We start from the raw sequence: 14,467 nt of genomic DNA on the forward strand, positions 1-14,467 counted from the left end.
ACAGATGACTGTGGTGGGAGCCACTGCCATGGGCTGGACAGCCAATGTGTGTCTGGAAGCTGGACCTGCCCTCCTCTGTTCATCAACAGTGAGATGGCTGCTACCAACTCTTGGGATCCCCAAGGCTCTGGAGTTCAGAGCAGTACAGTGAAAAGCCTCAGAAATGTTCCTAGCATGGCCACAAAGAGCCCCTCATCACAAGGGTGACAGTGGAGGTCTCCAGTGCCACACCCATGGCTGAGCTGGGCAGAGAAGCCAGTCTTTTAGACCTTGCAGTAGGCTTCTGGGCAAACACCAGACCTTGGCACAGCATGCTGCCTCCTGAGGCCTCAGCTCCTCTGCCTCTCTCCAGACATCATTAAGGATCATTCCCTGAACACTAGGCTTTGAGGTGCCTTTTCTGGCACTGTTAGAGCCGCTGACCCAAACCCAAACAGCTCCCCAGGCTGACACTCGCTGTCTGCCTGGCTGGGGAAGCTGCCAATGTGGAGAACAAGTGTGTGTTTCATGCACAGGGACTGTCTCTGGTGCAGTTGCGGAGGCTGGATGGAACTGCTAAGCCAAATTGGCATCTCCCCCAATCTTCCACACCCTCCAGGGCCAGGAGTCCCACAGGCTGCAGAAGCTGCAGGTGCCAAGGTGCCAGACATAGCCATGTACTCCCTTGAGGGGATTGTGAGAACTAGGCACCAAGCTGGCCCTGCAACTGCTTTGCTTGATGGAGCTCCTGACTTCTGCAACCACCTCAGAGAGCTCTGAACTGCTTTAATAGCTGCTTCTCACACAAGCTTAGGGGAAAGCGATGGGGACAAATGAGCCCTTGCCTTCAGCATTGGCCACAACATTCCATGCGAGTCTGGAGAGACACAGACACCAGTGACATTGACTGGGAGGGGCCTGATGGCAGTCCCTGCCTGAAAACCTTACCCTGAATACTTGATACCCTCCTGATACCCTCCTTGCCCACAGTCTAGAACCCAGGCTGAGGGCTTGGCTCTGTACCCACCCTAAGATGCACAGTGAGACATCACATTCATGGCATCACAGGTGCCTCTGGCATAGTGACATGCCAGAGACAACTGTACTTCTCAAAGGAGCTGGGAGGCATGGTGTGGACATCACCATCGCTCAGTCTGCCTGTGGGATACAGGCTGCTGCAGGAATGCCTGGCCTCTAAGACTCAGCACTCTACACTCAGGCAGAGAACCGAGCACATTAGAGAAGGACCACAAACTGCCTGGCCAGCTTCACCTGCCCACTTTTTGAGTCAATGAACAGATTCTAGTGGTGCAGCCACCCCAGCCCTGGTCGCTTCTACTTCGTCCTTCCAGTGGCCTCGGGCACAGGCCAGCAAGCCCACCTTGTTCTAGACTACTCCAGGGTTATCTGGGAAGAGAAACCTTTGTTGATAAAATATCTCCATTCAGATTGCCTACAAACAAATTTTCAGGACATTTTCTTGATTAATGGATGGATATAGGAAAGCCTAGCTCAGAGATGGCAGTGCCACCCATGGTAGATGGCCCTAAATTGTATAAGAAAGCAAGACTAAGGAAGATGTGAGGAGTGAGCCAGTAAGGTTAGTCCCTCCGTGGCCTCTGCTACAGTTCCTGCATCCAGATTCCTGACCTTCATGATGGACTACAAGCTAAGAGCTGGAATAGCCCCTTCCAGGTTGCTTTGGATCATTGTGTTTTATTCATAAAAACCTCAGAAGACAGCAACCCAAGCCAGTGGCCTCAGTTCTGCCTTGGCTGCTCTCCAGCAGCAATACTGAAGGACCCTCAGAGCTGACTGCTGGCAAAATTATGGTGCAGAGGAGAGAGGGAAAGAGAGATATTACATGGTTCCCACAAAACTGTGTTAGCTAGAAAGGGTGTGAACTTGCAGCAAGGAGAAGCCCCTCAGAAAGCCCCCTGCAGCAAGGACCCTGCAGGCAGCTCAGCGGAGGCCTCTGCAGGCAGGACAGAAGGCAGCTGTGGGCTCAGCTCAGGCTGCTTACCATGTGGTGGTGGGGTGGGAAGTCGAAGGTGTACTCATCACCTAGCAGCCTGCTGTAGGCGTAGTCCTTGTGTGCCTGGTTTCCGTAGGCCCCGTAGTAGTCATAGTCAAGGACCTGTTACAGAAAATGAGGGCATCTTTCCCTCTGCCTTCCTCTTCCCTCCCTGTTGTAGCTCGAAGGTTAATGCTTCCCATGGGCTCACACTTGAGCACTTGTAGTGATGCTGTTTGGGGGAAGATGGCAGGTTGAGACTTTATAGCCCAGTCCCACTTCCTTTCTGCTCCTCACTTCCTGAAGACACAATGTGACCAGTCATCTCAATTCCTACCCCCACGACTTCCCTACTATGACGCTCTGTCCTGCTGATATAGGGGCCTCCTTCCTTAAGCTGTATCCTGTGGTCATTTGGGCACAGCAGTAAGAACAGTATCTCACACACTCCCTCCCTTCTCTCTCCTCCCTCCACAAGCAGATACCAGGATAGACAGGACACAGGCCTGGTCCTGTCCCCCGTTAAGCTCCCTCAGGGAACAGCTAGTGGATTTTAATGGATCAGGTAACACAAAGATGCCTGATCAGATAACAGCTTAATCCCTACCTTACTGGTTCTGACTGGAGGATGGATTAAAAAAAAAAAAAGACTAGATACCAAGTGAGCTGCAGAGGAACTTGGGCAACGTTGAGGATGTCCACCTGATGCCAGGACATCGGGTGGAGGGTGAAAGTGTGTGTAGGAACCTCCACAGAGAGGGTGTCATGAAATCCCCACTGAAAGTGCCAACACCAACTCCCAAGGAGGGTCACCCATTCTGCAGATGGAGAACCTGAATCCCAGGTGCTCAAATTCACCCCAAGGTATAGACCAAGCTGAGGAGCCAAAGCATGAAGCTAGGCAGGTATGAATGGTGTCTATGACTGCTCCCAGGAGACTCTGGGAAGGCTCCAATGTCTGGCTCCCCTCAACTGTCCCACCCTCCCCTGAGTTCTGTCACATCAGACAGATGCCCACCCTGTCCCCCTTCTCTGTGATCTCAGGCTCTGAAGACACAATGTGACCAGTCATCTCAATTCCTACCACCACAACTTCCCTACTATGACGATCAGGGTTTGGGTTAGGGTTAGGGTTAGGGTTAGGGTTAGGGTTAGGGTTAGGGTTAGGGTTAGGGTTAGGGTTAGGTTTAGGGTTAGGGTTAGGGTTAGGGTTAGGGTTAGGGTTAGGGTTAGGGTTAGGGTTAGGGATTCCTAACCACTGCAGAGGTGAATAAAGGAGCTATGGATCTTGCCTTCCACAGCTGCAACTCTAACCATAGGCTTCACTCACCTTTCAGGGATAAGAGCTGAACTCCAGGAATTGGAATATCTACCTTAGTGAACCAGTTATGCCCAATTTTGCCCAGTGCCCCTGCCAGTCTGGACATCTTTGAGGCCCTTTCCTGTACCTCTCTTTCCCTGGCCAGATGTAATTCCCCTGGTCTTTGAGGCCCTAGAAGCAATATCCCATCTGCTTTAGCCCTACGAGGTTTTCCAGACTGGCTCCTGGGTAGGCTATAAAGTCTTCTCATTAGAAGAGGCTTCCCATCATACTCAGTACCTCTCCTTGACTAAGACCTCCAAGACAGAGGCTCTGAACCCATCCTGCCGACTCTGCCTCCAGGATCAATGAAAGAAAAAACCCTGTTACTGAGGCCCTAAGTTTGCCCTGCAGTAAGTCATGGACCTGGGTTACTGAGGAGTTGGATGAGGGTCACACTGGAATGGAATGGAACACTGCATCAGCAGGAAAGGGTTAACTTGCACACACCTAGGTGTGGGCCTCAAAGCCTCTGTGGTCTACTCCCAGGGGCTATTCCTAGGAAGCTGTGAGGAGGCCCCTACATCATCCCAGAGGCCAGCATGTGGGATGGTTCAGTGGATAAACTGACACACTGAGGCACAATTCCTCCCACTAACAGAAAGTAACAGTTGGTGTTGCCAAATATACATTCTTGAACAATGTGTGAAAAGGGCCTGCATTCCTCCTCAGGGGGATCCTCCAGTCTGTCCACACTGTGGGTCTGTGCTGGCATCCAGTGCTTGCCCACGTGGGCATGGAAAGCCTGGCTGCTGCAAGCAGGCAAGCCTTTAAAGGAGCCTCACCACTTAGGGGTGCATGACTCTCTCAGCTTCCTGGGTGCAGACGACTGACCTGTTACCACAGCCAGAGGCACACTGGCTAAGCCTGACTTGGGTGGCTGGCAGTATGCTGACTTGGGAAGGCCCAGGGCCTCCCAGTTACCTAAACTGATAGCCAAGTGTCTTTGCTCACCTGAGCTGTTTCTTGGGGGTTGAACCATCCTGGCCGTTCCCAGCCCTGTCGCTCTTGAAACACACAGCCTTGTCCAAGAAGCTCCTGGTGGAGACAAAGAGAGCCCATCACACAAGGCCAGACACTGCACGGAATGCAGAGCCAGGGCACCCAAGGTCCCCAGCAGGTTACTGCTCCTCCCCAGAGCTCCCACAGCACCCTCACCTCACAACAATCCATAATCCAGAGAATGGCCTGCCAGGGGCTAAACTGTGCCCCTCCAGCAGCACATAAGCTAAAACCAAAATCACTCTGTCCTAGTCTAGAGACTGAGCCTACAGGGAGAGCACTAGGGTTAAATAAGGTCATAGAGTGGGTCCCAATCTCAGAGGGCTGGTCTAGAGGAGGACCTGCTGGGACATAGCAAGGCAGTGGTTGTCCCCAGCCAATATGACCTTCGTCAAGAACCATGTCAGGGATAATGGAATCTTGAGTCTTTCAGAAAACAGAGATGGCATCCCAAGAAGACTATGATGAGAAGTCTGTCTCTCCACATGCCCAGCCTGGTTGCTCTCATGCCTGTATGTACTTACCATGCCCTCTACCACCCAGACCCTGCCTCCTGCACTGCTGCAGCACCGGGGCAGACACACATATCCATTTCTCTGTGTGTGGGTGGGTGGGGGGTAGTGGTGTGCACATCTGTGTGGAGGACAGAGGACAACCTTGGAAGTGCCATCCACCTTGTTTTATGAAGACAAGGTTTCTCATTGAGCCTGAAGCTCACTGACTAGGCTAGGATCCTGCCGTCTCTGCCTCCCCAGTGCTGGGATCATTGAGGCACAAGGCCCATTTTTATATGTGAGCTTTTCATGCTCACATGCAAACACTGTACCACTTGAGCTATCTCCCCCACCTGGAGTCTGATTTCAGGACGTCTGCCTGTCTACTTGGCCTCAAGCTCCTCTGGTAGCTAGTCTCTTCCACCCAAACCCTGCCATAGCACCCCACACAGAACTCTACAGCCCTACAGTAGAGCATCCCACAAGTGTCCGTTACCCCAACCCCCAAGGCCCTCCAGGCTCCTCTGATTGTCCATGCCCATATACCTCATGCAGGGGGTCTCTCCTCATGTTTCGGCCTGCCAGTGGCTCATCGTGTGGGAAGACAACCGAGTAGTTCTTGGCATAGGACTCATGGCTGCGCTCTCGGATCCAGCGGGCATGGTCCGTGAGCGAATGATGGAAACGCCTGCTACCAATAAAGGGGATGGATCACCGCTTGTGGACAACCTCACAAGGACTAACCTGCAGCCAACCTGGGCCAGGGCTAGCCTCTTCACTCAACTGTAGAAACACCTTTCTCACAAGTAACCCAGCTAAGGGTGTCATGAGACCAGTCCATGATTGATCTCTGCCAGCTAGGGTATGGCAACCACATGTGTGGGCTCAAGATGCCCAGGGGTTGAGATTTGGTCTTTTGCTATGAATTATAATGCTAAATATTACCCCTGGTTTAGAGCAAATATTTCTACAACACTAGGAGAGGTGGGTAGTCCATCTTCCCGTCTTACAAATGCAGACCTGTGGCTGAGAGAAGAAGGAGTAGCCCAGGGCCACACACCTGGGGATGTGGTCTCACAAGGGGGCCCATCTGCTCTGCTATACGAGAAGCAGCTGCTGTGGTCTGGGGGCCCCTGGTGCTAAGGAAGCCCTGGGACCTTCCCTTGCAGGGGGGTCTAGACACACCTAGAACCCAATGCTGGCTGCCCTACACAAACATGTCCCTTACTGAAGGTCTCTCAAAGATGAGGGTGAAGGAGCATATTATGTCCTTGACCCAGTTATAAATAAGTGACTCGTAAGGAAAAAATAGGCATGGAGGAGAGACAGGCTTTGGTTCACATTGCCTGCCTCTGGCTCTCTCTGTGTGTCTCTGCATCTCTGTGTGTCTGTCTTACACACACACACATGCACACACACACACATACACACACACACTCTTGTAGTCTACAATGGGCCCCCATGTGTACTACACAGATACAGGTGACTCCAGCTAATCTGGTCCTTGCTGCTGGAAGGGGTAGCCCTGAGGATGGCCCTGTGCCTCTGACCACAAAGCTGGGGGAGGTCAGGTTGTCCCGCTCTGTTTTGCAGTGGGAGGAGTGTGAACAGACCCTCCCTAGAGCCCCTTGCAGCTGTGTCATTTCTAGAACATTCATCTACAGGAGGAAAGCTTAAGTGTGGCTGCACAGTCTCTGAGGGGATGTAGAGCAGACCTCACAGCTCCAGAAGCCGGCTAGGGGGTGGCATTCTGGGGTTTTCAGAGCCGGCCATCTGTCTTTGTGGTGGCAGACATCACCTCCCTCATGGGTGCAATGTTCTCATCCAATCAAGAAGAGACAAGCTGGCAGGGCTGTGGGACATCCTGAGCTAAGCCAGCAGTCCCTTCACCCAACTCTGTCCCTGTATCAGGTCAACATGCAGCTGGGTCCGTTCAGGGGACTATTGGCCAAGAGCACATACTAACTGCAGACACAGCAGGCCAAGAAACAGCTTCTTGCTCAGCCTTTCAGTTCCTATGGTGCCCTACAGTGCCTGGTATGGCCCCAGCAATGGACCGGACTGCACAGGTCAATATCACTATTCTGAGAATGGGACATGGAGCCTGGGTAGACAGAACAGCAGTCTCCTGCCTCTTACCTGGGAGCCCTTGCAGTAGGCCATGGGGCCCTAGGATGCCTTCAGGCTCCCACCATTAGCAGTTGGCCCCGCCACAGGTCCAGTGCCCAGAGCTTCCCCATAGACCCAAGTCACTCTCTGTGCCCACACCAGCCTATCCATGCTGACTGTACTGCATCACAAGGCAGAGCCTGCACAGTGTTGAGTCTGACTCACGTCAGGCCTTGAATTGAAGGAGAGCCACCAGACTCAGCTCAGCTCCTGGTCCTACACACTAACAGTAATCCTGGCTGGGCCCATCTCCCTAACCTCGGTCTCCCCATCTGTGCCATAGAATGATGGGATTCTTTTGATGTGGATGACCTAAGCCAGGAGATCCTGGACACACAGTGTGGACTGCCCAAACCAGGCACTCCTCCATGACACCTACCAACCACTGCCTTCTCCCCTTCCACCCTTGATGCCTCCACTTCCAAGAGATCATCTGGATCTCAATGAGGGTTTCTTCCTAAAACAGCCCTCACCCCTGTGTCCTGCCATCCCAACCCATCTTCCCTGCTCACTGGCTCCAGCCACCGCACTTGCCTGATGTCATAGCTGTACATGTCCTTCTCTGGGCGCCCGTGTACAATCCAATGGGCCAGCTCCTGTCCACAGCCACCACCCAACATCATGCCTGGTGAGACAGAAATGCAGGGCTACAATCTGCTCCCTGTGCCCCCCCCACATCCAACTTTCAGCCCTATCTCCATGGCAGCCCCACATAAATTCTGTTCTCATACTTGGGTGTTGAGGGGGCTACATGCCTTCCAGCAGGGCTACACTCTGCACCACACACAGCCCCCCACCCCAATCTCTCTGTATCACGAGAAGGTGCCTCCTGGGCTCACTCTCATATGCCCCCTCACCTGCACTGTTGAAGCCACAGCCCAGGAAGAAGCCACGGAGCTCAGGAGCCTCCCCCATCAGGGGCTTATGGTCGGGTGTGAAGGATTCTGAAAAGGAGAGGAGGCCTCAGACTCCTCCAGGCCTTAGGCACCTGGGGTAGTCTGTCCTAGGACAACAGGGACTGGGAAGCAGCCCTTGTATACCTCCTTTCTTGAAACCTCCCATCCTTATAACCCAAGGCCTCCAGGAAGCCTCCCAGATTGCTCCTGTCCTTGTTCCCCTAAGCACTTGACCTATGATCAAACCAGCTCTACCCCATGGGCCCAGATTCATCTCAGGAACAGTGTCACTCTCCCACCAACAAGTGGCATTCCCTTGACCCAGCATAGTGCTGCAACTCCCCTCAATGAACCACCATCTTTCTGTGTCGTTCATTGCCCACTGACCATTAAGGATGAGGACCAGACCTTGCTAATGGCCATGTACCCAGGCTTAGCATGGAGGCTAGCCAAGTGCTCCATATGCACTCTTGAATGAATGAATGAATGAATGAATGAATGAATGAATGAATGATTACATCGTCTTTGCTGCCAGGGTGCCTCAGAGATCAGAGGAAATTGCAGCCATAGTCACGAATTCATCTCTGTTTAACTCCTCAAGCAAGCCACCCAGCCTCTCTATGCCTTAGTTTCTTCTGTTGAACAATCAGGATCCCAGTACTGACTCTACAGGGCTGGGTGAACCTACGAACATTTGTACCCCACCTATCATATGCTTGGCCCTGGGAGGAATCTCTAAGCAAGACAGATTCCACCCAACAGAGCTGGTCGAAGACCAAGAAAGACAGAAGCCAAACAGTCAAATAAGCAAAACTGAGGTTGTCTCAGAAAGCACTCCGAGGTAAGCCAGATGCTCCCCACAATCCTGTATGCTGTGAACTATCACTGCCCGGTGTTTTATCACAGAAGAGAAAGCTGGCTGGCTGGGGTCAGCTGTCTCCAGTCGCTCAGCAAAGGCGCACAGATCCAATCCCAGGTTCTTAGCATCTGCAGGTAGAGAACCAACACACCCATCCTGCTCCCCAAAGGGTGCTTAGAGCCTGAGCTGCTGATGGGCAGAGTGTCTGAGCTGAGGGACAACCAGACATGGAGCAAGAGGAAGGAAGTTGCAGGACTAAGGGACCAAGCCCTCATTCCTGTGGAGATAGACTCTGCAGGAAGGCCCATCCCTGGATCTCTGTTCAAAGGCATGTAAGGCCAGTGCTGGACATCATATTGGACAACAAGAAATGGTCCTTATACAGGCTGTGAGAGGCCAAAATAGAGGGTCTCCTGAGCTGCCACACTATACACACTGGTCAAGAATGAGCTCAGCATTTCTCTCAAGGTTCCACATTAGCCCTGTGTGTGTTCCGAAAGGACTTAGCATGTGAATGAACACACTCTGTCTGAGAGAGGGCTCAAAGCCAAGGCAGACCTGAATGAGCCAACTGAATATGGTGGAGGTCACCAAGATGCTACATTGAAAGACCAATGGGGAAGTGGGAGATTTTGTCCCCAAGGACAATGGCCTTTACTCTCCTAGTAGAAGGCCTCACTGAGGGGAAGAAGGCCTGCAATGGAGCTCAAGTGATTCTACAGCGTCCTGTGTGAGGCTGGGCTTTATGAGTGAGGGTGGGGGCAGCCATCTGAGTAGGGCCATGTCGGCTGGAAAAGGTGATGGAACCCATGTCCAGTCTAAAAAGATAAAAGAGGTCCCGAGCAGACCTGCGGGAGCTAGAGGTGGTCAGAGGGGCAGGTGTGGAGTGCAGGGTCCCTAAGATTTTTAATATAGGCAAATCTGAGAAACTTCAGAATACTGGAATTCCCAGCAGCATGGTAGGACTTAAATCTCCCACCTTGGCTCTGAATTCTCAGCCTAAGCCAGTGAGCTCCATCTGCCCCAAGCCTCCCCCAAAGCCTGGGGCTGGGACATCTCTGAATTCTGGAGGCCCAAGAGCTGTCTGGCAAGGAGAAAGGCTACCCATCCCATCCCTAAACCTACCCTCACTGCTAAGAGACCAGACCCAAGTTGTCTCGGCAAGCATACTTCCCCAAAATAGGGCCCCATGGGGGAGTGACAGTTTCCAGGCTAATTAGACAAAGAGAGCCGCTGGGGACATTTATGCCCCCTGGGATTCTTCCTGTGTTTCTCACCATCGGTCCCTCTCCGGCTGAGCAGGGACATGAGTCACAGCCCTCGCCCACGTCCCAGATAAGGCGTGCTCTCAGCCTGCTCGGGGAGGCTAGCTGCCGACTCCATCTGGCCTCCCCGGGATTGCACCCAGTGCTCCAGACGGAGCTAGCTGTAGTCACCAAGCATGCCCAGACAATGAGGGCTGGACTCCCCAGAAGGTCACAGCAGCCTCCATCTGGGACCCTTCGTCTCTCCTGAGATGGCCTAGCCATTAGCACTTGGCCCAAGCTACATGGTTCAGTGCCCAGAGCTTCCCCTTGGCCTCCTGGCTCCCCTTTCATCTGTAAGCCTTTACTACCAGCTTGGCTCCAGCCTGTGTGCTCCCTATGCTACCTCTGCTGTGTGGCGTTCTGTCCCTACCTCCCAGGTTACACACTGTGGTGTCCAGGGGTTCCACACCTGCACTGCTCAGCCTGTCAAGCTGAAGACAGTTTCTTTTTGGGCTATCCTGTATCTTTCTGAGCTTGATTTCAAGTTTGCCCTATTGAAAGGGAGGAAACACACCACTGAGATTCTGCTGAGACCACATTTCTACCCAGCCACGTGTATTTTCCACCTCAATCCAGCACTGACTGGTTCTGTGATGGCTGATAGTGAGCTTTAACTTGGCAGGATCTAGAATTACCCAGGAGGTTAGCCTCTCTGAGAGGCATTATCTAGATTAGGTTAGCTTCAAGGCATGCCGGTGACAGAGTGAGGAAGACTCACTCTAAACTGGGGCAGGCCCGCTCCCTGGGCAGGGGTCGTAGACTGAGCACCACCATTCTTCTCTCTGATTCTTGACTGTTATACAACCTGACCATCTGCCTCAAGCTCCCCATCCAGGGCTTCTCTGCCATGATGGAATGCATCCTGGAACTGTTGTGAACCAAAAGAAACCTTTCTCCCTTAAGTTGCCCTGTTGGGGCACTTTGTCACAGTAATAAGTAACTAAGACAGACTCCTTCCTTTAAGCAGACCTGTGTCTCTTGTGCCAGGCTGGAAACCCTTGCCCAAGAAAAGGATTGACTTTGGCAAGAAAAAGTACACAGGCCCTAGGTGTGAGGGGCTGCTGGGCCATACCACACTTATCCCCAAGGGTGTGGCTGCCTAAATCTCACACTATGTTATCAGACACAGGGTCAGCATGAATGCCTTTCCAACATTGCCTCCTCTCTAAGATCCTCACTGTAGGATGGAGCCTGGGGAGCCCTGTGAACAGTGGCTACTCTGTAGATAACCTAAAGAGAAAGGTCTGGGAGCTAAACTCACCTTTCTTCTCAGCCTCCTGGAGACCAAAGAGGAGGCAGGGGCTTGGGAATCCCAGGCATCTCTCCATGCCCAGCTCATCTCTAACCCTACAGAGTTCTGGCTACCCAAGAACAGTGGTTGGGGACCCTGGCCAGGGAAGTGAGCACTGGGGTGGAGGCAGAGCTGGGGCTCCACTGGGTGACCACTGTGCTAGAGACAGAGTCTGTCTTCCTGTTTTTATTCTGCCTTACATGGTGACAGGATCGCCCATTCCCATTTTACAGACAAAAACCCCATGTTCTGGGGATGGATGGGGTCTAGCGTCTCATTGAAGAGGTCACAGCTTCCCAGGCTTCATGCCCAGGGATACATTGCTGCCCTTGCTAGGCTGGGTTTTCTCCTAGAGAGGAAAATTAAGAGCCACCCTGGGAACATGAGGCAGGTCCCTCTCAGGAAGGCACTGGCATCCAGACTGACTAAAGGATGCCTCTGCTCCGGGCTCAGCCTCCCCACTCACCAGGACCACAGACAGTGGACTTGATCCCCGTCTTCTCCAACACGGGGACACGGTTAATGGCACCTTCAATGTGCTGGGTGAACACATCCCAGTCCAGGTCAAAGAGGCCAAAGGCAAATTTGTCTGACACCTACAAAGGAAGCACAGAGCATCTGTCCATCAGCCAGGAGAAAAGCACTGAGCTTCACTGAGCTTCAGGCCCACCTGTGACACAGCTCCAGCCCGGAGCCAGGTAGGGAACCAGGTCAGATGAGACAGGATGGGATTCACCTGAGTTCACAATCCACCCACTCCCCTTCCTGATTCCACACCCACCTACGTTTCCTGGACTGTCTCTGTAGTCTCTGGCTGGGCTCTGGCTTCTTACCTCTAATCCATTCTCTCAAACTATACAAGACCTGCCCTACCCTGGAACTTCCGATGGCTCCCAGTTACCTACTACAACTGCTCAAAACCCTCCATGTGCCTGCCCCCCCCCCAGCCACTCCCCTGTACTCAGCCTTCTGACAACCCTTTTGATTTTAAGAAGGGCAAGTGCAGCCAGTCATGGTACCACACACCTTTAATCCCAGGCACTGGGAGTTCAAGGTCAGCCTGGTCTACATAGTGACTTCTGGGACAGTCAGAGCTCCATAGAGAGACCCTGTCTAAAGGGAGTGAGGAGACCCTATCTCAGGGGCAAGCTGGAGCTGCTCCTAGGCCACCACAACCTGACGTCTCTGACAACCCATTACCGACTAACTGTACTTGGTGTCCAGTCACCCTCACACTGCACTACTCAACTCTGGGAACTTTTGTTTGCCTCTCTACCTCCAGGCAGCTTAAGTGGGGGCTGATATCTTAGTCTCCCCAACCTTTCCAGAACTATAGTGGCATTCGGCCCAGAATCACCATCTAGTCAGTCTGTTTGTGGACATCTGATTGAGATAGCCATGTCATCCTCTGAATTGTCCTCCAACCCTGAGGCCCCACTGTGGTCGCAGAGAGGAGCAGGAGGGGCAGAAGAGGCCTCAGAAGGCCCATCATTGCTGCTGGTAAACCAAGGGCTGTGTCATTTCTAAGCTCTTCTAGAGTCCCAGCTTTGCCTCATGCTGAGGTGGGCTGCAATCCCACCCTGGCTTCTGGCATACCTGAGTGCCAGCTCTCAAAAGCATTCAAGTTTGGTGGGGCCAAGGTACCTCAGTCTTTCCCTCAATGGACCCTTGAGGGAGGTGTCTTACCTCATCCCAAAAGATGGGGTTGGCCTCATAACCACCCACAGACAAGGCATCCCCCTGCAGTCGGAGGTAGACTGAAGCATCATGATCCCGGACATTGGGCATGTTCTAGAAGGCAAAGCAGAGAGGCCACAGGCTTCAAGCAGCCCTGTAGCACTGGTGCCCATGCCCTGGAGCAGGCCCAGCTCTGGGTGGACCTGTGGCACCTTCTTCTACACTGGAGATGAGCAGGGAAAGAGTCAGGCAGAGACAGACAGGAACCCCTCAAAGAGGCACTGCTCATTGTGAGCAGTAACCACAGTGTCTGAGTTTAGGACTGCTTTCAGAAGCACTGTCATACTTTCAGTAACTAAATACTGCTTTAAAATAATAACAGTTAGCCCTGCCAGGACCATCACCAGCAGCACTAACACTCTGAAGATAAAGGAATCCCAGAGCAAAATAGCACAGGATTGTGGAGACCCCTGGCGGCCAGGGAAGCCCATGCTCCCGTCCCAGCAGGACATATCCCTGCTCCTCAGTACTGCCTCCCCGAGACTCCAGCAAGTGCTAGGCTCAGCACCCCCATGTCTGCCCAGCAACTCCACTGCGCTCTCCCTACAGGAATCCACCCTACTCTGGTGGACAATAAGGCTCTACTCCAATTCTGTCCCCAACTTCTGACCTCAATTTATTCTCCCCCAGCTGCTTCCAACCCTGCTGGATGCTTCCTCTTGGAAGTCAGACTGATTGCTCCTCTGTTCTTGGTCCTCTGAAACACCAGCTAGCTAGACATCATCGTCACCACAGCTTCCCCTTGAGCTCCTGCTAGAGGCTAGTACCTTGTTCACCACATCACCTTTGCTCTGCCTCAGTACAGCCCCATGCACAGAAAAGGAAACAGAGCTGAGGCTCTGTTTGGCTCAGTTGGTAGAGTAGTTGCCAGCAAGTTCGAAATCTCCAGCACTGCATGGACTAGGTCTGGTGGTGTTTAGGATGATCAGAGGTCATCCTTGGTTACAAATTTAGCCCAAGAGCAGCCTGAGCTACATGACACCCAGATGGTGAGGATAAACACAAATAAGAAGAAAAGAGCTAGCCGGGCAGTGGTGGAACACGTCTTTAATCTCAGCACTTGGGAGGCAGAGGCAGGTGGATTTCTGAGTTTGTGGTCAGCCTGGTCTACAGAGTGAGTTCCAGGACAGCCAGGGCTACACAGAGAAACCCTGTCTCGAAAAACCAAAAAAAAAAAAGAGGGCTAGAGGAATAGAAAAATGGCACAGAAAGATGACTCACTGAGTAAAGTAGCTTGCTATTAAGCCTGATAACCCCATGTTTGATCTCAAGTACCCACATAGTAGAAGGACCAACCTCATAAGTTATTCTCTGACCTCCAAAGATGCCCAAACACACACACACACACACACACACACA

The 14,467-nt window shown here is 52.6% G+C and overlaps 1 protein-coding gene across 2 annotated transcripts in view; it reads right to left on the reverse strand.

Annotated features, from left to right (window-relative positions):
* Window positions 1–14,467, reverse strand: part of Sardh (sarcosine dehydrogenase) — a 78,907-nt gene that overhangs the window by 53,543 nt on the left and 10,897 nt on the right. For both annotated transcript variants that reach the window (XR_004118495.1, XM_031369482.1), the window contains exons 8-14: window positions 13,058–13,162; window positions 11,838–11,967; window positions 7,876–7,962; window positions 7,553–7,643; window positions 5,396–5,537; window positions 4,308–4,391; window positions 2,003–2,116 (exon numbers count right to left, since the gene is read on the reverse strand). Coding sequence is in view for 1 of the 2 variants with exons in the window: in XM_031369482.1 (XP_031225342.1) it covers window positions 2,003–2,116; window positions 4,308–4,391; window positions 5,396–5,537; window positions 7,553–7,643; window positions 7,876–7,962; window positions 11,838–11,967; window positions 13,058–13,162 (753 nt within the window). In the remaining variant the exon portion in view is untranslated. The remainder of the gene's footprint in view (window positions 1–2,002; window positions 2,117–4,307; window positions 4,392–5,395; window positions 5,538–7,552; window positions 7,644–7,875; window positions 7,963–11,837; window positions 11,968–13,057; window positions 13,163–14,467) is intronic.

Source organism: Mastomys coucha, unplaced genomic scaffold, assembly GCF_008632895.1.
Source record: "Mastomys coucha isolate ucsf_1 unplaced genomic scaffold, UCSF_Mcou_1 pScaffold15, whole genome shotgun sequence".
Lineage (NCBI taxonomy): Eukaryota > Metazoa > Chordata > Mammalia > Rodentia > Muridae > Mastomys > Mastomys coucha.